At 38.7% G+C, this 22500-nt stretch overlaps 3 protein-coding genes across 3 annotated transcripts; all 3 read right to left on the bottom strand.

The window, feature by feature from the left end:
* Window positions 1–6731: 6731 nt before the first annotated feature.
* On the bottom strand, window positions 6732–7250 carry LOC138001508 (uncharacterized). The gene has a single exon (XM_068848122.1). It carries the CDS (start codon window positions 7248–7250, stop codon window positions 6732–6734), a length of 519 nt encoding a protein of 172 aa, XP_068704223.1.
* A 558-nt stretch (window positions 7251–7808) lies between these two features.
* Window positions 7809–10525, bottom strand: LOC138001507 (uncharacterized). The gene is made up of 2 exons (XM_068848121.1): window positions 10296–10525; window positions 7809–9351 (listed from the first exon to the last, which is right to left on the bottom strand). The coding sequence occupies exons 1-2, from the start codon at window positions 10523–10525 to the stop codon at window positions 7809–7811; spliced, it is 1773 nt and encodes a 590-aa protein (XP_068704222.1).
* Window positions 10526–18373: 7848 nt separating this feature from the next.
* LOC138001505 (uncharacterized) lies at window positions 18374–19225 on the bottom strand. The gene has a single exon (XM_068848120.1). It carries the CDS (start codon window positions 19223–19225, stop codon window positions 18374–18376), a length of 852 nt encoding a protein of 283 aa, XP_068704221.1.
* Window positions 19226–22500: the final 3275 nt, after the last annotated feature.

The raw sequence follows: 22500 nt of genomic DNA, 5'->3' as shown, positions 1-22500 counted from the left end.
TTTAATGTAACTGTGGCATCATTTATTCTTTTATTTTCCATTTGCCTTACAGCTTCAGAAATTGAACCACTGTTGAATTTTTTAGTTATAGAAGCCTTATAACCTTTAAATTCATTTCTTTTTGTTTTAGCGTCATTAATAATCTTATGGAGATATTTTTTGTTTTTTTGTTGAGTAATTTCTTGTTGATTTAGTACCTTTTCAACAGAATCATAATTTTGAATACCAAGATCATCCAATATCTCATTATCCATATCTTCATCATCTAATGCATAATCAGTCTCATCGTCGTCATCATTTTCCGGTGGCATATCCTGTGGTTCGTGAGAGAAGTACTGAGGATTAACATATATCCCTTTCTGTCCTTCCATAAGATCTTGTAAAGATTCTTCATATGTTGGTGGTTTTGGTACAATCTGTTTATTTTGTTGTGGTAAAAAAGGTTGATCAAATAGATCACCAAGATTCATGTCTGGCACCTCATCCTCAATATTAATACCGTAATTCTTCAATGGTTGTTTTTTCCTTGGCATCCTCAAATCTAAATTACTGTCAATAACATCATCTAATTTATTAGTCACTGGTTTAAATACCTTCGCCAATGACTCCTGGCTTATCTGTTCACTAATTTTATCGTAATAGCATTATGGACATAATTAATCTTATCCCCTAATTCAGATTTTTTCTTTGCGAGTTCTTTCCACTTCAATAAACTCATTATATTATTACATTACATAAAAATGAATATCATATATAAAAAATAACGTTTAACACCATGTTATACACCGTGTTGTACACAGTGTTGTATTGAAATAATATACCCATATAATATAAATGATCATACCAAATTATGATATTGAAGATGATGTAGTCTCGAACTTTAGACAGTTATATGATTTTATGCCTGACCGATGTTTCCGAATGCTGATTTGCGGCCCATCCGGGTCGGGAAAAACGAATACGCTGATGCATATGATCATGGCACTGCTCTTCTTTGATAAGATCTTTCTCTATGCGAAAAACTTAGAGCAGTCCAAGTACCAGAATCTTATGTATGTATTCCAACCAATAAGTGATGAGGTTGGTTATGATGTTATCGAAGCAAGCAATGATCAAATACTACCAGTTTCTGAATTAACAGACGATAGTCAGAAACTGGTAATATTCGACGATTTCGTATGTGATAAGAACCAAAAACCATTAGTCGACTATTTTATACGGGGGAGACATAAAAATTGCAGTGTGATTTATCTTAGTCAGAGCTACTATAAGATTGAACTGCTCACATTTCTCTATTTATGATTTCCCAAGTGCTAATGAGAGGAGCCCAATTTGTAGTGAAAACAGTATTCCAAAAGAATTATACGAGAAAGCAACGAAAGAACCATATTGCTTCCTGTATATTGATAAGCCACGAAAATTCACAACCAAAAACTTCAATGAAAAAGTATAATGTAATAATATAATGAGTTATTCAAATGGACTATTACCATCACCATCATCTTCAACGATAAGTGAATCAATTCGTGGATTACCAGGTGTTGGTTTCAAATTGACTGATGATGGGGATTATGATATCGACAATAAAAAATTGAGAAATGTCGCTGATGCACAATCAAATAGTGACGCAAGTACCAAAAAATATGTTGATCAAATTAACACTAATATTACAAACAAATTTTCAGATTATTTGGAAATGGATGGAAGTGACAAAATGACAGGTTTGCTGAACATGGACAACAGAAGGATTGAAAATGTCGGACCTGGAAGACATGGGACTGCTGATGCACCCACACATCTGCAACTTGAAGCTTTTTATTTTGATCTTAATGTTGATGATGATAAAATAGAAGCTCAACATCCAATTGATATGGATAACAAAAAATAACTGGGTTACAAGATCCTCTTCATCACAAAGATGCTGCAACAAAATTTTGCATCGATAGCTCGAAGTTTTTAAAAGCTGATAAAACAGAACTCTCCGATTATCAAAAAAAAAAAACGGAAAAAATAACATTACAAGACAATATGAACGCAAATAATAAGTTGATTCAACGTGTTAAAAATCCGGTAAATAGTCAGGATGGTGTCAATAAACAATATTTAGAGTCTCAATTAGCAAGTAAGTCGGGTACAAACACTGTGATTTTAAGAGACGGCAGTCAATCAATGTCTGATGATCTTGACATGAATAATTTCCAAATAAGTAATGTCAAAAACGCTACACATAATCAAGATGCAGTAACTTTAAAGCAAGTTAATGATAGAACCGCAACGCTGTCTACTCAAAATATAGAATACACAGACAGAGGAATAGCTGAGAGTCATATAAGCACACATGAAAACAGAGAAAATGTGTTGAAATATGCAATGGATGATGGTGAATTAACAACTAATTTTGGCATTCAAGACGCCAGTCTAATCACTTATAATGACTCACCACATAAAACAAACAAAAAAGCAATCGCTATGAAAGTTCAAAAAATGTCAGATGGTTCAAATCTATTCAAAGGTCGTTTTGATTTTAATCTTTTCAAAGTGATTCGAGATAATTTCAGCAATCATTATACAGTTTGTCTTGAAATATATTTTCAAAAATCTCCTTTTTACAGTATGGTATTCAATTCTTTTAAGATTAGTTTTGAAAAAATGAATATAAATATAGACAAAAGTATAACAAAAAAGGTAAATTCAGATTATAAGTATTTTCGTAGCATCTTGAACTTGTCTCCAGATAGTACTTCACAATCAATACAAAGACGTTTATGTGTAAACGTTCAGTGTATTTTTGACAACAATAGCCCAAACATGTTGCCAATATATGTTCTGATTTATGGAATAAAAAAATGAAACAAAGAATGATCTTGATTTTAGTATTTGTGATTATGAAAATGCATATGATATAATTAATGAAACAATGCAAATGGATATACCAATTGATATGAATGGAAATGACATTTTAAAATTAAAATTAAAAACACCACATTATTTACATGGAGATCTCAACACTAATGCACAAGACAAAACGTTCACTATAAATGGCAGTAAAAACGTTTTGCTTTCAAGTGGGTCCATAATCAAACAAATTCAAATTTTATATAATTCTTTCAAATTTGATTATGAAACACTAAACATTGAAATTTATTATGGGCCTAACCTGTCATTACTCGATTTTTTCACATCGAGTCAAACTACACAAATACAGACTTTTAATACAAATATGACTATTCAAAACGGCCATTTTAGAGTCAAACTAATAAACAGATGTACCAAATGAAGAGCTAAATAATTTGATTAAATATGTTCAATAAAATAATATATACAATATATATGATAAAAGAAACTATAAAATATGTAGAAAATTTTTTCAATGAGACAAAGGAAAAATACCCTAATTTGAATGATAAAATATTGAAATCATGTCTTCTTTATCAGTTTTTGTATCCAAAACATTTTAATGCTGACAAATCAATTGATGAAATTTTTCAATTAAACAATGGAGAAATAGGACTCATAGGACCAGGAAATGGTTGTATAACATGGTTGTTTGAAAAAATGTTTAGTTGGATGGATGTATTGAATAGTCACAGTGTTTTACATGACGCTTTTGCTAGGTTTTACAAACACCATTCATTGAATCGTGGTTATACATATGCTGTTCCGAAAAAATATACAACAAGTTTGATTAAAAAATCACAATTTTGTGGACAGATTACTGGAATCTTGTTTTGTTTTTTCAAAAAATTATAATGTAAACCTTTTATATATGTCAGTTCGACGTAAAAACATATTTGACTGGAATCATATTTCAGAAAAATTGACAAAAGATCAACTCGAGGAATTGAAAGATTATTACAAATCATATCACAAGAAATGCTGGGCATACAAACAAGCCATGAAACGATTCAAAACGTGGAGACTTATTGGTAATTCACTTTCTGTTATTTTGCAACAGGAGGACTTGCTTCTTCAATTGCTACAAGTGGGATCAGTTTGGTTGGTATTTCAACTGCAGCAATTTTAATACAAGGATGGATGAAACATAAAAATCTTGATCTCAAAATTCAGAATTGTTTGTTTGCATATCAGAGTTATCAACATCTTCTCATAGCTATTAAGGATATGATGAGATCAGGTGAATATCAACAAAAAAACTTATTGTCCATGATGAAAAACATTGACGATTTCCTTACTGATACCAGTCCTGTGGTAGATAAATTCATGTCAGAATACAAAAAAAAAATTACTTATGAATGATTGACTTAATTTTGTTTCCAATCAAATCCAAAATCGTATTCCAATAATTGTTGCAAAATTGTCTTGTTCTTTTTGATTTCATTATTTTTATTGTATCATGTGATAGCTTCATCATCTCAAATAATTGTTTAAGAACATAATTAATACTGATCATACGTTTCCGACCATTATTAATTAAAGGCAGTATTTTGTCTATCTCAACAAAGACTTTGAAAATTTTATCCACTTGATTTCTAGTTATTTGTATATTAAATTTATTTATCACATTTTCAATATGGTACTTCCGATGATAAACCGATTTCCGCCGTATTTTGTGCATATTCTCATAAAAATCGATATACTCATAAACATATCCATAACCATGGACTGAACCGCAATTTAGACAGACAATCATATTATTATCATTTCCTATATCTTGTCCACTACAGCATAACTCGACCACTCTCATATTATTATCGACTTCTACTAATTGTCGATCACAAAAAGGACATGTAGACTCTTCCGTATTCTTTAATTCATCATGTATTGCAAAATTACAACTCATTCTATATTATTATTATATGAGATTTAATTTTTATGGCGTAACATAGAGTTTCATGAATCAATTGTCATTGATGTATCTGTATTAGCAATAGGAATTTCTTGTGTTGAGGCTTGTGTTGGTGGTGGTGCTTGCTTGTATTTGCTGTAGGGACTGACAGCAACTCTATCAGCTCGTCGTTTTACTTTTAGTTGCATCCTCATTTGATTGATTCTCTGCTTTTCTTGAATTAGTACAGCCATAGCTCTTCTTTTTCTGTCGTTAACAATAACCTTTTTATATTCTTCTAACGATTGTATCTGTAATGAGACATCTCTTTCTTCTTTCGTTATATCTACTTCATCCAAATTGCCGATAGCTTGTGGCATATCAAAAGTAAACATAGCATTAGATCCCATAAAAGATTCAAGAGCAAAAATGGAATCTTGAATATTTTGAACATAACACTGGTATCGACGAGTCGCTTCATCAATACTTAAAGGCATCTTCGGTCAAGCTACTTCAAAGACAACCAAAAATTTTATCAAAATGCTTACACTTCTGATATTTTTATCAGAAAATTATAAACGAGATACAATTCCGATTGGCTGAAAAAAATCATACAACTGTCTCATGACTTTCTCATGACCTGACATGTTTAGACCTGCCTGTGGGGAATACCCGAATATAACATCCGGTTTTTCCGAGAATGTCACGCAATGGAAAAATGCAATTGCACCTTATGATAAAGCACGACTGGTGATGTCATTGCAAAACTGCCACGCACGTGGGTTGAAGCTTTAACGAAAAAATATATAGATTTTAATATTTTTGTTTCATATCTTGATTTCATGAAATTTATAAATATATTGATTCCCAAAAATTGGTTATCCAACAAATGAGTAGTATAGGGGTTGGGTTGGTTATAGATCATTTTCAAATGGTCTTGAACCCCCAACCCCTATACTACTTCGTCGGTGTAAGGGTACAGGGATCTAAGGTCACTGCTGCAGTGTAAATCCTTTTGCCTGCGGCTAACCGGCTCAGGTCTTCAGAGTAGGCTTGAGCTTGGGCCCTCTTAATCCAGAATTCTTCAGCCCTTTCGAGCTATTCAACAGATAAGGGTTCTTTAGTAACTTTCACATGTTCATTTCTGTGACGACAGCTTGTCCCATCCGAAATACCCATGCAGTAACTCGTGTCAGGTGGGTCCACGAAGAGGTCTTCTTAGGGTCCAGAAACTAATGGTTGACTTCAGAACTGAGACCCAGCCAGGCTTCACTTTTAACTTCAGGATCATTGTCAATTGGAGGTTGGCATATAACTTGGTTTGGCCAACAGTCCTCACCCCGTAAAAGAAAATCTGGGCCGTTAATCCACCGGCTGTCTCGAAGAAGGTCTTGAGCAGAAAGACTTCTTGAACAATCGTCGGCAACATTGAGGCGTCCATGGACATGCCGCCAGGCCTCAGAATCAGACACTTCCTTTATTTAAGCAACCCGGTTGGCGACGAATGTATGGAATCTGGTCCCTTGACTCTTGATGTAGGATAACACTGTGGTGGAATCTGTCCAGTAAGTAATTTGGCTGGGCATCACATCTAGTTCTTTCTGGTTGGTCTGACTCATTCTAACGGCCATTCAGCTGCTTGAAGTTCCAGTCGTGGAATTGTCAGGGGCTTAATAGGAGCAAGCCTCGTCTTTCCGAATGTGAAGGAGCAGTGATAGGAATGACTCCGTGTCTCAAATCTCCAGTAGGCAGCGGCACCGAAGGCGACCTCTGATGCATCAGCGAAGAAGGGAATTTGTGCGTGTGCATACTGGGCACTTGGTTGGTTGCTAAGGTAACATCTGGGAACGGACAAGGTTGCAAGGAGGGGTATTTCTGCCTTCCAGGCTTCCCAGGCATCTAGAAGTGGGCCTCATATGGGTTTGTCCCAATCAAACCCGAGTCTTCACAGCTCTTGCAGAATCAACTTAGCCCTCAGTACAAATGGTGCTACCAATCCGAGGGGATTGAAGGTGGTTGATGTCTGCTTTAGAATGCCTCGCTTGGTTGGGGCTGACTGCTTTGGAACTACTTTAATTTCTAGAGCATCCTGCTCCACGTTCCACAGCACTCCCAAGGCTCTCTCAGCTGGAAGGCTGTCCAGATCCAAATCAAATGGGTGCGAGATCCCAGGGCTGCCGAGGATGTCTTTGGGAGGTAGCTGAGCTAGCACATTTCGGCTATTACTCATAAACTTAGTTAATCGAAATCCATCCCTCGACAAAAGCTCAATAAGCTGGAGGGCAAGTTGGGCTGCCTCGTCTTCAGAAGGCAAAGACTTCAGGAGGTCATCCATGTAGAAATCTCTTAGGACTGTACTGACAGCTTCTTCACTGCAAGTGGCTTTGTTATCAATGGCGGTTTTCTTAAGGCAATAATTTGCGAAGGTTGGACTCGACTTTGCACCAAAGATCATGGCTTGCATCTGGTAGACATCAGGAGGACGATCTCTGTTTGGACCTCTCCAAAGGAATCTCAGTGATGGTTGATCTTTCTCGATAACTGGAAGAACATTGCCTCAATGTCTGCAATCATAGCAACGGCATGCAGTCGGAATCTCATGATCACACCCACAAGGGAGTTCAGCATGTCGGGGCCTGTCACCAGTTGATCATTCAACGAAGGTCCCTTGTATGGGGCTGCAGCGTCAAGCACTACGCGAATCTTCCCTGGCTTATTGGGATTTGTAACATGGTGTAGCATGGTGTGGCAGGTACCAAGTGTTCTTGGGTACCTTAGTAGCAATCTCTGTGGGAGAAAACTTTCTGGCATAGTCCTTGGCAATGTAGGATTCAACTGTGTCATAATAGGCTTTGGCTCTTTCACTATTCTTATCTAGGCTTCGCTCTGCCAGTGGCCGATTGTTTGGGAGCACGACTTCTTCATCCTTCCAGAGAAGACCGGTTTCGTAATGGTCCAGGTCAGCTCGAAAGATTGTAGTTTCTTCTAAGCGCTTAAGAGCTCTTTCGTCCTCCGCAGATCTTCAAACATCACAATTGAACTTGGTGCCAAATGACTCTGTCTTCCACCAGTTTTCAACTTCTTTATTCAATGTGGTGTCTAGGGTAACACAATGTCTAACAAAACTTACACCAGTTCTGGGGGAAGGAACTCCTCCCGCTAAGCCAGCAATCGCCCATCCAAAGTCAGTTCGCACAGCATCTGGTTTCCCCTTTGGTACACGTCTGTATTCGTGTTGAATCATGGCCTCGTTAACCTGCACTCCAATAAGTAGGCCTATCTGATCCGTAGACACAGCAGGGATGTCTAAATCTTCAAGGTGTTTCCAGGTTTTTCTAACGTTTTCCTTGACAAGTCTCTGTGGAGGGACATTTAATTTAGGGACTGTCCAAGCAGGATGGATCTGAACAGGTAGGTTTACAGCTTGTTTCCCGGTCGGTGTCACAAGAAGATTCACTGCTCTGGAGCTCCGTGGTGTTCCGTTATTTTCAATGTTTCCCAGGCAAAGTAGTTGCTCTGGTCCTTCGAGATTCAGCTTGGCGGCAATGTCTCTTTTTATCAACGTGTCTGAACTGCTGTCATCCAAAAAAGCAAACGCTTCAATCACCGCCACCCCGTTTTCACCTCTTATCTTGACTGGGACAACTTGGAAATAAACCACTCTGTCATTGGCGGTGAGGGAGTTGGTGGCTGCCACGTACGGGAGGGGGTTGTCTGGAGTCCGTGGGGGCTGAGTTTGTGGGTCCTGGCTAGGCAGTTGCTGAGGTGCACGTTCATAGTGTAACAGACTGTGATGATGTCTCTCACAGTTAGGAACTTGACAACGAGTCTTGTACGAGCATTCATTAACTTGATGTCCCTGTTTGAGACAATTGAAGCACATCTTGAAACTCTTGACCACCTCGTAGCGCTCAGATACAGACTTTCTTTTAAATTCATTACATCTGTGATGTGGGTGAGCGTGATTACAGCATAGGCAGATAGGCAGGCTGGTGACTTTGATTCTTTTGGGGGGTTCTTCTCCCTTTTGCTGTGGGTCCGACTTGATGTGCAGAGTAGAAGAACTTAGGGGTGGATCCCGTTTTGGTGGTTTAGACTTGTTAGGTAGGGAACAATTCCCTGGTTCCTCAGACACCAGGTGTTGTCTCGCTCTAACATGTTCTGAAAGCCATCGGACTAGGTCAAACAAGTTAGGCCTACCCTGACTTTCGTGTTTCTGAACTTCCATCGCCCACTTGGAATGCAGAGGCCCAGGGAGCTTTTGAACGGCAATGTTCAGATTTGTCTCACTTAAGAGATCAGCAATGAATCTCTTTCTGTGAAGGGTGACTACGGTTGACCTGAGTGTTTGGTACAGCTTTGTAAGGCCAGTCTGATCTTGAGGACGCGGTGATGGTTTGACCTTAAGGGCAGCAATGGCTGCGCGCACAATCTTTCCTGAGTCAGCAAATCTCGCTTTAAGCATTCTGAGAGCTAATATGTAATTTGCACCGTCTTCTCCAAGGAACTGGATTTCTGACTCTGCAGCACCAGTGACGGTATTCTGAAGATAAGCTAAACGCTGGCTATCATTCAGGAAGGGCTGATCATGGACAATACTTTTAAATCTTCCGATCCACAAAGACCAATGGAGGGGCGAGCAATCAAATTTTCCAAGGTCAAATTTAGGCAACGAATGCTCCTTGGCGGAGAAACTTCAGTGGTAATGTGTTGACAATTGGGGCTGAGAAGAAACGCTATACTCGTCAAGTTGATCTATCCAGGCATCTGGAGGGGGTCCTGGAAAGTCAGGCATAAGACCCCATCTTGGGTGTGGCTGCGGTAATGTTCCTGATAAACTGGGTCACGGTAACACACCCTGACTGGGCACAGTCCAGCCCCTCCAAGGGGAGTTTTGTGTAGCTGGTGTACTAATCTGATCTGGGTTAGATGGGGGCTTGCAACATACTACAGGAGTGGGAATTGAGTCCGTTACTGATGTAACTGTTCTAGGGGGGGTAAGAGAAACTTTGGCTGTGGTACAACTTGTAGCTGGAATTGTGGATAAATTACTTGTGCTGGTTGCATTGGGTACTCTATTTTCAATAGCGGTTATGGGCGGCTGTGTTACTTGACTAGTTCCAATATTGCCTGGCTGATGTACAGTCGATGGCAAGCTCTGAACAACTGAGACTTCACTCTTAGAGTTGTCATAACTAAATGATTTGTCAACACTCTCTTCTAAAGGATTCGAGGGTTCTGGTTCCAACACTACATCCACTTCTTTCACGAGTTTGGCGTCCAATGTAGCTCGTTCGGCATAATATATCTCAATGTTGTCGAAGCAGTCATAGGGGCTAGGGTTTGCTCTATCCAATACTCCGGTTCATCGTCATCGGGGTTGAGTTCAAACAAGGTCTGATTAATATTCTCTAATTGAGATACCGCTTTTTCCAGGTTTAACTTTAGTGAAGCAATTGTTTCTTTGCTTAACTGTTTGTCAATGTGTCGATTTATCTGATTGACTAACCTTGTAATGTGAGCTTTCTTTCCACGCCGAGTTCCTCGAATTTTTCGTGCTTCTTCGTGGGCTGTATTATCCTTTGTTCTAACAATGTAATCTCGGAAGTCCTCAGACAGGGAGCGACTCAAGCTTGGCAAGTAGTCTCGGTGGGTTAGTCCTCCGGCTTCGTGCAAATAATCCTCAGGAAACCAGCCAGGGCCGGGCTGTTCCCACAGCGAACCATTTGATTCGGCCATCTCGCCCGTTCAGGACTGTATTTCCGGTGGAATATCCGTCTCGATTGGACCAAATAATGTGGTGGAGGTTTTCCACACAAAATAAAACTAAGGCAACGAGCGAGAACAGCAAATTTTCAACTAGCGATCCGAGCACTACACGATAACACAACAAGATGGTGGATCTCTCAAACACATGTTTTTTTTCTCCAGTCTGCTGGGAACTAAGTCCTATTTTGGAAGAGTCCGCTGACCTAAGGGCAGTCGGCAACATGGGCAAACGGATTAAAAAAAAGCACATGTTCGCTCGCATTTTAGAGGAAAACAAACAAATCGACTTTTTCTTTATGTCAGGGTTGTAACGAGGTATATGGGATCACGGATCACAAGCCTGAAAAGGGCCGGGATCAGGGATCACAGCCCTGGGATCTGGGATCACAATGCTCGGGATCGGAATCAGCAGTATTTTTTATGGAATGAAGGGATCAGGGATCAAATCTTTGCGGGTTCAGGGATCAAAATTCTCATCATTTTTGGGATCGGGGTTCAAAATTTTGGGTAAAAATATGGGATCAGTTACGAAAGAATATCCCTCGTTACGACCCTGTTATGTCCAAAAGAGTACAGATAGTTGTTACTTAATTCCAGTTGACATTCCTGAACAAAGGAAGAACCGATTAAACCACCTTTTAAAAATACCCATCCACTTTAAATAACGCATCCGTAAAAGTAACAAAGGGTTTAGTGCCCAAGGAAAGAATTTGAGTGCCAAGTATGAGCTATTACTGGTATTCTGTTTTGTCGTTGTCGTTTTCTTTCGCTCAGTCCTTTCGTTTCTGTTTTACACATAGGTCCTCCAGGTATCATGTAACGTTATCAGAGCTTCTAAAGATATGCCAAAAATTGCAATACAGAGAAAAAAAGCGGCTCTAAGCAAATTAAAAATAAACACTCAGCTTTAAGTTTACATCCCGCCGATGCTTGACTTGAATATCTGCGTAGCCACCAGTGTGGACCACAGATATCATGATATGTCAAACTGGACTGAAACCAGCGAAAATTGCAGAAAGAAAACATCTTCCAAACCGTTTTCCACCTGAACACGAGAAGCGTTGACTGTGTAAGAACTTTCTTTGATATATACTATGGCCGTGTAGCCGCGTCGAGCCACAGAAAGCTCTCGAAAAATGAAGCCTCGCTTATGTTCAGGTGAATTAACCTAGGTTGAGCCTGCAATCCAATCGAAAACCAGTACCTGGTCAGCGGTCAATAAAAAAAAAAAACAGCTGACCTCGGTGAACTTAAGCTTGAGCTCGCGATATGGTCACGTGATACTGCTCGGCGGATACCTTGTCTTGACAGGTGTCAATTAATCAAAAAGCAGATGTCCAATATCAAAGATGTATGCGACAGGGCTTAAAAACGGCTGGAAATGCGCACTAAGACTCAGGCTTCCTCCCGCCTTTCGATTTTCAAAATGGAGGACGACGAATGCAGATTTGACACGTCATTGTAACGGCCATTTGCAACGTCTTGCTCGCCCAAGTCCTTCAACTCCAAAGTGAATGAAAGGCACAACTGTTCAGTGCTGCCGTTTTGATCATGATGGCAGACATGGGAACGGTGATTTCATGACTATCAAGCAATCGACACAGCTCTCTTGAAGAGAATCTTTCACCGTTTCAGAATTTGCTCAAGGTACAGTTTTGCCGTGAACTAAGGGCGTTTCCATTTCTCTAAGGTTTTGAAAAGCAGTTTTGGATCGGTTATTTGTTACTGTGACACATATCAAAAATGACTTTTCATTCGTTTTGATGAAAGTCTTAAATTCCTTGTTGTTCATGGACTTCAATGACATTTCATACGGAACAAACGGAGGAGCTATTCGTGAGTTGAAAACACTTTCGTCTATGTTGTTGTTGTTGTCTTCGTCTCTCTCCTCGGTCGCTGGTACAGACCTCACTGCGTTCGGTCTGTACTGGCGACCTCGGTCAAGATTCTCCCATACAGACCTCCCGCTCGGTTAATAAGCACATATCATTGCTTCCTCAAAATATTTTTATATACATGTACAAATATACTACATGTTTCATTCTAAGTATATATAAACACAGGGGCTATATTAAGTACATGTACATGTAGGTGATTATAGAGATGTGTGCCATCTAATAATTGAGAATTAATTGATTACATCATATTTTGCTGTAATAACCTTTGGCACTAGTTTCCTAGAATCCCACAAAAGTGTCCAGCCAGAGCAGTCAATTCCTACCTTTTGTACACTTTTCTGATAAATTTCATCAGAATCTAGAAAAGAACCGCCACTTTGAAGGTTTGAATGAAATGAAATGACCAGTCTGGCCCATCATTTCCTACTAATGGCAATTACCCAGAGATTTAATCAAGAATTGTTTATATCAAAGTACACATAATTATCTTAATATGTAGATTTCAAGAATGAACTCGGTTTCAGTGGCCCTATCAAGAAACCTTAACGTCATGTAATTGCATTGGATAAAACAAAAATAGCCTTGGGTCCCGCAAAAATAAATAAAATTACCATAAACACTTGCAGATAAGACACACCTTTTTCCCAAAAGTTGTTGCTAGAAAAAATGGGTAAGGCTTACAATGTATCTGCGGGAAGATCTGAAAAAGGCTGTCTCTGGTGGCCAGTTTTCCATCTAAGTTGCATCCAATCAGATTATGCCTAGTTACATGTACTAAGCTACAAACGTTCTGCTCACGTTCTTGTTGTAATGTAAAAATCTATGGCAAAACTGTCAACAAATACCAGAAAAAGATCAATCATATGTCAAAGTTGGTAAAAACGATGTTCATTACATGAAAGTGCTAAAATTACATTAAAGTATTTTCTGTTTCAATGTCAGTGAATAGTTAGTTAACATTCGATGAACAGAGGATGAACTCGACTTTTTATAAATAGACTTTGGATTTCTTTTGTTGTCTGTCAAAAAACTTCTTTCCAGTTCAGATGGGTAAAACTACCATACTACAACAAATTAACTGCATGGATTACCTGCATGGTTAGACAAACTTTTCACGTTGAAGTGAACTGTATGAGGCGTGGCACCCGCCAGTTCAGATGAAAAATACGTCATAGCATTCTGTGACAAATTAACTGCATGGTTACACCTAATTTTCAAGTTACATTGAACTGTATGAGGCGTTCCAACCGCCAGTTCAGATGAAAAATACTACATAGCATACTATAACAAATTAACTGCATGGTTTGACCTACTTTTTAAGTTACATTGAACTGTATGAGGCGTGCCACCCGCCAGTTCAGTTGAAAAATACTACATAGCAAACTATGACAAATTAACTGCATGATTAGACCTACATGTACTTTTCAAGTTACATCGAACTGTATGAGGCGTGTCACCCGCCAGTTCAGATGGGAAATACTACATAGCAAACTACAACAAATTAACTGCATGATTAGACCTACTTATCAAGTTATATCGAACTGTATGAGGCATGCCACCCGGCAGTTTGGATGGGAAATATTACATAGCATACATGTTTACCATAACAAAATTAACTGCATGGTTAGACCCACTATTCAAGTGAAATAGACCTGTAAATACTACAGAGTTTCCTACATGTAACTGAGTAGTACTTAAGTTACATTGATCTTTTAATCATTGTTGCCACATGAAGATGTGTTTATTAGAAATATATCACTTGTGTTTGATGTACATGTAATTACCACTGAAAGATGACTGACAATTTCCTCAGACTCAAGGGACAGTGAAATCTATCTTGATTTTCGTCAAAACCTTACAGTATATGAACAGAGAAGTCACTGATTGTTGCACTGAACAACTCTCCCTTGTGTTCACCCAGTTCAATGTGAGGGCGTTCGACTCAATTACCTGATGTCTGGAACAAATTCACTCGACCCAGTTAATGTCAACAGTTTGACCTAATAATATTCACAAGGTGTATCCAGAATAGCAATGAAACCTCTACCCTCCCACGTTTTGACACAAAGACATCAATAATTATTCACAATTGCATCACAATTTGCAATCAGAACTGTCTGCTTCTTCCATCTCAGGAAATTCCCTTCAATTCAATTTCAATTAAAAATTTCCTTCAGCACTTCATCTTGTGGTTGAGGTACATGTAGGCCCTGGAAAAGATTCACACCAGTCAATCAATCAATTGATATAATTTCATTTCAATGAACGATGTAACAAATCACTTTGCCATTCATAAGCAATGCTGCTGTGTAGGGGCGGTGCCTCGCATGGTACGTTAGTCCCCTTGCACCTACCCCTTTTGGGTTTTGCTACTTCTCTTTTCTTTATTTCTTTTCTTTATCATTATTATTATTATTATTATTATTATTATTATTATTATTATTATTATTATTATCGTTTTTTTTCTCTTGTGTTGTATTATAAATTTATATTGTACGTTGCAGGAGGAGTACCCAATAAAGCTGTAAAAAAAATAAAATAAAACTAATAAAAAAAATACCTGAATAATGAGGCTGAAGGAATTATTGCAAGAAACTTGTATCTTACAAGTTAGAATCTTGTAGGAATCTCACAAGACCTTGTAAGTTTGTTGTAAGAATCTTAGTTAAGAAGTAAGATAAGATCTTGTTAAGAAACCTAACAAGAATATTGGTACGATCTTTAGAAGATTTCCACCTGGGTGACTGCCATTGTTTTGCACACAAATTTTCCTTCATGATATTTGATTATTCCATGAGTATGCATTGGATAAGATGACTGATAGCCAACGAGGTGCGAAGCTCCAAGTTGGCTAAACATCATGTAATTATTTCATATCCAACAATCGTGAATGGAATAATAATGTTTTATTGAAACGCCCCCAAAATAGAGAGAAATCATACCGACTTTATTGTGTAACTGTATATTTTCAGCTGACATGTACGCTTTCCATAATTTTATAGAGCATGGTCTATTATGCGCCAATCAAATCGAAACTTCAACATCCCCTCCCCGGGCAAACCACGCGCATTTGACTATCTTCTGTGCCCGGGGAGTGGGGAATTTGACCTTTGCCTGTGTGGGGTGGGGAAAATTGAACCGGAAGTGTCAGGTTTCAAATAATTGTTTTTTTCGCTAACAGCTATAAAACATGCGTTTGGACTAGATGGAAGTGTTTAAAGGAAGAGATGTAGCATTTGTGAGCGATTGGCTCACAAAAAAGGTCTTCAAAAGGTCTTTATTAAAGATAGCAGGAGCCGACAACGATTGTTCTTTAATAGGGTATGACAGACAAATCCTTCAAATCCGACGGTAGGGTAGGGCATTTGAACACCATTTTGGCCCAAGGGGGCGGGAATTTGAATGATCCAATCTTTAAAAGTTCAAATGCCCGGGAGGGGGGGGGGGATTATACAATGACCAAGTTTTTAATATTTATTATACATGTACTATCAACATTAATGTTTATAGACATCACAAAATCTACATACAGTCTCAATTCGAAAGAGTGCACAAAACAATTTATCTTATTGTTCTCTGAACAGTGTATGTAGTGTTCCCATGGCACTTTTAAAAATACAAGAGTTCCCTTAAATAACGGCTGCCTACCTTTTAGAAAATTCCCATTCAAGACAATCTCCACCTGCCCTGTTTGGCTGCCATAGACGTAATACATTGCCCTGAAACAAAAAATATTGGCATATAAAAACCCCTGCAAGGCCAGCTTCATGACCCGACATAATGGTTTTGGTAGGAGCTGTGGAAATTTGACCCACTGGAATTTCTTGTTGACACCCTGCCTTACACACTCATCTGGAAGCGTGTGACAACCTCCCAAAGTGTCCACGTTTCCAAACTGACCATTTTATACATGTAATAAAATCAATAATAATTATTTAATGTTGAATTTTTCATACTTTCTTATTGATAATGTCTGAATTAGTGTTTGAAGGGTACAACTCTAAACAACTTTTGTATTTCACTCATAAATTTGCTCTTTTTTTGAGGGTGCCTGGGCACAAAGCACTCAAAGCACTATTTTGTGAGATTTCCCATATCCAATTAAAACAGTGGAGCAATCATGCCAAACATTGTCCCTTAAAACAAAACTTTTGAGATATAAAAGTTCCTCGAGATGGCTTTTTGTGTATTGTTATAAATTAGATTAAGTACTCATCAAACAAAATTTGAGGTTTTGGTGGGAGAAATTGCAATATTAACTGCATCACAATATGATTGGTATATTTAGATGGCTAGCTCTACTACGTAACAGTACATGTATGTGTATGGTAACTTTATAATGTTTCATGAAAAGTGCTAGTAATGCAAATGCTTTTGAGTAGTCTACACATGTACTACTCCACAAGACAATTGAATTTTTTTTTGTCAAGGCTCACATATATGTACATGCAAACAAGCAAGTGACAAGTAACAAGTGAGAAAGCTTGTATACCATGTCATAGGAAATAGTTACATATCACCCTGCACAAGGAATGTGGAATACAGCCAAATTTACGCTATGCAGTTATTGACTGATTGCTTAAATATTTTTTTATGACTTGGTATAAAGGGCCTCACATTACTGAACAAGTCATGTGACATTGTTTGGACATGAGAAACCAGTGAAGGTACATGTACATTGTGGGTATACAGGTGACAAGGGAGTAACTACAGAATAACCGGCCACTATTGTGTTCTTGTAGTGGCATCGTTTGAAGTACAAGGCATCTGCAAGTGGCGAAAAAGGGGCTGGGTATACAGAGACTACTATTATTATTATTATTATTATTATTATTATTATTATTATTGTTATTGCCTTAAACGGCCTTAAAGGAGAACTGAAGGCTAGAAGATCAAATTGTTTTATGTTTTATTATTGTGGAAATATAACGTCCTTTACCCAAAAAAACAGGAAAAATCCTTTTTCATCTTGAAAGGCCTTGAATTTGCCCAAAATCCTTGGGTGTTTTTCCAATTTGAACGCCCGCCATTTTGTTTGCTTTTTCTTCCGGTTACTTCCAAAAAAGGAATGTCCGCCGCCATGTTGTGACGTCATTGCGCACAAGGAAGCAGGTGGTTTTCACTAAAATCTTCTGATATCGTACGTTTAAGTCTGAACATAGTACTCCGCTTTCGTCGTCGTTAACACACATAAGTTTATGGCAGAACTTGAACCATATTCGTTCGAGCCAATGCGAGATAGTTCCGTATCCGAGAAGGGGAAGCAACCGAAAGGGAAGACTAAAGAAGGGGAAATACGACTTGGTGCGGCCTCCCAGTTCAAGCAAAAATCACAGCTGGGACAGCAAGAAAAGGAATGCATCTGCTCCCACGAGATAGAGGAGCTATGAACAAAATCTCAGGTGAATTGTTTGTGTTTCAAAAGGCAATAAAAACAACTTGATTACTACGAGATTCTGTTGGCTGCTATTGTTTTGTCTGCCATTTCGATTCAATTTGCGAAACTTTAGCTTACAGCTCTTAACTATTAACAGATGTGCCGGCCGATCAAGCTATTCGTTGTGTAACGCAGCATTCTAGCTTTTCGACCGTGTGTTTGCAAAGAAAAGTGCTTCAAACTGCCATCGTGGGGAGTCAAGCACGTGGATTGTGAGCGCTTCGATTAATGAACAACATGTATAATAATAATAATAAATAATAATATATATTTAGCTTTACAAAATTCCCAAAGCTTTACAATCTTACAATCTTACATTCAAATCTTACATTCAAATTACATGCAGTATGAGAAACTCTAAAATTACAATAGATTTCTAAAGAAAAACAAGAAAATCTATATCCTGTATAATAATGCAAATAAGGTTTATACACTATACATAATAATAATAGTAATCTCTATAAACTATATATAATATGATCTCTATACTCTATAGCACTGGCGGAACAGGTGTGTTTTAACTTTACTCTTAAAAATATCGAGTGATTCAGAATTCTTAATTTCTACTGGTAGTGCATTCCAAAGTTTAGGGGCACTGGCAGCAAACGATCTGTCCCCATAAAGCTTAGTTTTAGTTTTAGGTACAACAAGAAGCATTTGACTGGAAGATCTAAGTGCACGAGAAGGCTTATACAAAGTCAATAGTTCAGAAATGTAATCGGGAGCTTGATTGTTAAGAGCTTTATAAGTTAGCATCAAAATCTTAAAGTCAATTCTGAACTTTACAGGCAACCAATGTAGTTGCTGTAATATGGGTGACATATGTTCATTCTTTGCAGCACCAACAATAAGCCTCGCTGCAGCATTCTGCACGCGCTGGAGCTTTGAGATTTCCTTATCTGGAAGACCTGTTAGTAAACTATTACAGGAATCAAGAGTCGATGAAATGAACGCGTGCACAAGTCTTTCACAATTATCACGGTCTAAATATTTTCTAATCCTACAAATCTTACTAATGGAAAAGAATGCGGACTTGCATACACTGTTAACATGTTTAGACAACGTCAGATGTGAGTCAACAAGCACTCCGAGATCTCGGGCAGCTGGTGTTGGCGATATAGTATAACCACCAACATCAATACCAGGAAGAGTAATGCTTTGGAAACAAGAGCATAGATGAATTACTTCCGTCTTGTCGGGGTTGGATGCCAAACCATTAGAGGTGCACCAGATGAGAATGTCCTTCACACAAGCTTCAAACTTAGATAGAACGGCAGGACGATCATCCGACGAGCCCAAGGACACATATAACTGTGTATCATCTGCGTAAGTCATTACATTGAAACCATGGGCTTGTACCACATTCTCCAGAGGGGCAAAGAACAAAGAAAACAAAATGGCCCCAGGACAGACCCTTGAGGAACACCATACTGAAGAGGATAATCGGCTGATCTGACATCCGCAATTAGTACTTGCTGGGATCTACCAATCAGATATGATCTAAACCAGTTTAACACCTTCCCATCAAATCCATAACGGTGTTCCAAACGACTAAGTAAAACAGAATGTTCAATGGTGTCAAACGCCGCCGATAAATCTAGAAGAACAAGTACAACATCCCGGTGGTTGTCAATAGCAACAAGGATGTCGTTAAACACTCGTAATAACGTAGTTTCTGTGCTGTGGAAACATCGATACGCAGACTGAAACTTGGCTAAAAGCCCATTGGGTATAAGATAGTTCAGCGTTTGCGTAGCGGCCACACGTTCGAGCATCTTCGATAGAAATGCAACGTTTGTGATAGGGCGATAACTCGGATATGCCTCACGGTCAAGGGACAGCTTCTTGATCGAAGGGTGAATTACACCTTTTTTTAAGGGATGATGGAAATACACCAGATAGCAGAGAAGCATTGACAATAGAGGTGATGGCTGGAGCCAGGGCTTCAATAGAATGCTTGAGCACACTAGTTGGAGCAGGGTCTAATATACACGACTTAGTATTGGACTTCACTAAGAGTTCACTGATATAACGTACAGACACTGCAGAGAAATCACAGAATGTTGTCTGACATGATGGTTGACTAGGCGCTACTGACAAATCCATCGTCGCCAAGACTGACGAGTGCAAACTATCTTTCAGATTCACTATTTTTTCGGAGAAAAAGGTGGCAAACTTCTCAGACAATCCCTGAGGCGAGTCACATGTTGGTAAGAGCGGGGCTGACTTGACCTTGAAAAGGCCATCAATCATTCTAAAGAGCTGCTTCTGATCAGATCCTGAAATTTGATTCTTTTAGTATTTTTGCTTTGCAGAATTTAACGCATCACTGTAAATGCGGCACTGATCTTCAAATATCTGGCGATGGATCTCTAAGCCAGACTTGACATATTTGCGTTCCGCCTGGCGCTTAGCTCTCTTCAGAGACCTCAAGTTGTCATCATACCATGGCGAGTAAGGACGTAGTGTCACAGTACGAGTGCGAACAGGAGCACGTAATTCAATGAGATTGCTTAGAACCTTGTCATATTGATCAGTCAATACATTAGGATCTGTGCATGCGTTTAAATCAGAATTATATAATGCAGAATCCTTTAAATTCTTGTTCCATAAATCCAAATCTATCTTGCGCAATTTTCTACATTGAAACGTTCTTGTTGTAGCACAGGGCTTAGGTATATCAGCGGTGCACACTATGGCACTATGATCCGAGATCTTGTTAGGAAAACAAACAATTTCTGGAAGGCCACGTAATAGAGAATCGTCATGCCTCACTAGAACTGAGTCAAGGGTGTGTCCACGTTTATGGGTTGGGCCCACAACCCTTTGCTCAAACCCAGCTGCTTCCAACATGTCCAAAAACTTCAAAGCATCAGCATCCTCGCGATTGTCAACATGAAAATTAAAGTCTCCAGTAATTATCAGGTTGCAAGGCGATACCGCAAGATTCTCGAGTAGAATAGTAAAGTCATCGCAGAACATGCCGACAGAGAGTTTGTTTTTCTTTGAGGACGCAGGTCGATATACGGTAACAAAGCGCATTGACGACGTAGGAGTAGAAATAGATATATCCATGTACTCAAAAGCATTAAACAGAGTGATCTCATTTTGTTTAATATTTAGCCCTTTCCTCAAAAAGAAACCTACACCACCACCACGCCGCATTTCTCTAGGTAGATGAATGAAGTTGAAGTCCTGAAGGGAGTTTATAATATCAGCCAGAGTTGGGTCAGAGATATTGTCAGTAGTGAGCCAGGTTTCAACCATAGCTAATATGTCGATCCTCTTAGATATAACCAGGTCACACACAGATGATGCCTTTTTGTTCAAAGAACGGATATTCCAATAAGCTCTGTTCGTAGTTTTGCGAATTTTCAAACTTTAATTAAACATCTTTATGATCGTTGTCGAGTTTATAAAACCCAGCTTGAAGTGCGAAGGCTATTTACGAAATCACGTGCCCCAGTTGCTTGCAAAAACAACTTTTCGGTTCACTTCTCCGGCGCTGGGTTTGCCACTGAAATCTCCCCACTAAACACAACGTAGCTTACTCACTGGGTGTAAACGGAATCGATGGAGTTAACATTTCATCAATTACATGCAATTATTGCATCGACCGCTGTGGCCAAGACACCTTCAAAACAGGAGGGATCGAAATGATCCGAACAGATGTGACAGTGCTGGATATTTGGCAAGTTTTTTCTTCTAAATTCGGATGATCTATTCCTTGAGAAGGACTTCATTTTAAACAGGGAAACGATCAGAGTTCTACTAGAACAGCCCACAATAGCGCACTGAACCATTTTTCAAGTTTCCCGCGTTCAAACAAGTGTGCGCATTGACGTCATGCTTAGCGCCCAAGCCTGCTATAGTACAGCCAAAATGGCGGACTTCCATCGAGTGATCAATACGGATCTTTCTGGCGTCATAAAAACGTCAAAATGTAAGGAACCCCTCAAATACTCGATTAATTCCTTTAACTAAGTGAGGTACTACAAATTTGGCGAAGGAAAAAATATTTCATTTTTATCTTCAGTTCTCCTTTAGGGTTAGGGTTTAGGGTTTGGGTTAGGGGTATGATCACTCTCAAACAAATCATAAACAAAGACTTCCAATTAGAGTTGTTTGCTATCTAACATTCCTTCCTGGATAATTTCAATACCAAAGATGTTTTTCACCGGCTTAATTAATTTGCATTTATGATGCGATTTGATTTATTCTGAGATGTAAAAGTTGCATTTACAAGTTCAGTTGTGGTTTAGTCAGGATGTATACCGCAACAAAGTCTTTCGAGAGATTTCGGCAGCCGAAATGTGTGGTGGATGAGAAGAAAAGTGTTGATAACGCAGTACCGAAATCAACAGCTTATAAAACCAAATGGTCGTGTAAGGTTTTCGAGGAATGGAAACAGAATCGATTAGTAAAGTCCTGTACTTTGGAACCCGGCGGCTTTTTTACCACGAAAGACTTTGAAGAAGGAGTACAAGCTTTGGACACGGCTATTACAGAGATGTCTGTAATAAATATTCATTGATTTTGTGCAAGTTGTCATTGTGCATATTTTAGTGGTATATACCACTTTCACTGGAGAGTGGTATATTGTTTTTCAT

This window comes from Montipora foliosa, chromosome 4 (assembly GCF_036669935.1).
Source record: "Montipora foliosa isolate CH-2021 chromosome 4, ASM3666993v2, whole genome shotgun sequence".
Classification (NCBI taxonomy): domain Eukaryota; kingdom Metazoa; phylum Cnidaria; class Anthozoa; order Scleractinia; family Acroporidae; genus Montipora; species Montipora foliosa.
Note: the sequence above shows the minus strand (reverse complement) of the source record. Positions and strands in the feature narration are given on the sequence as shown.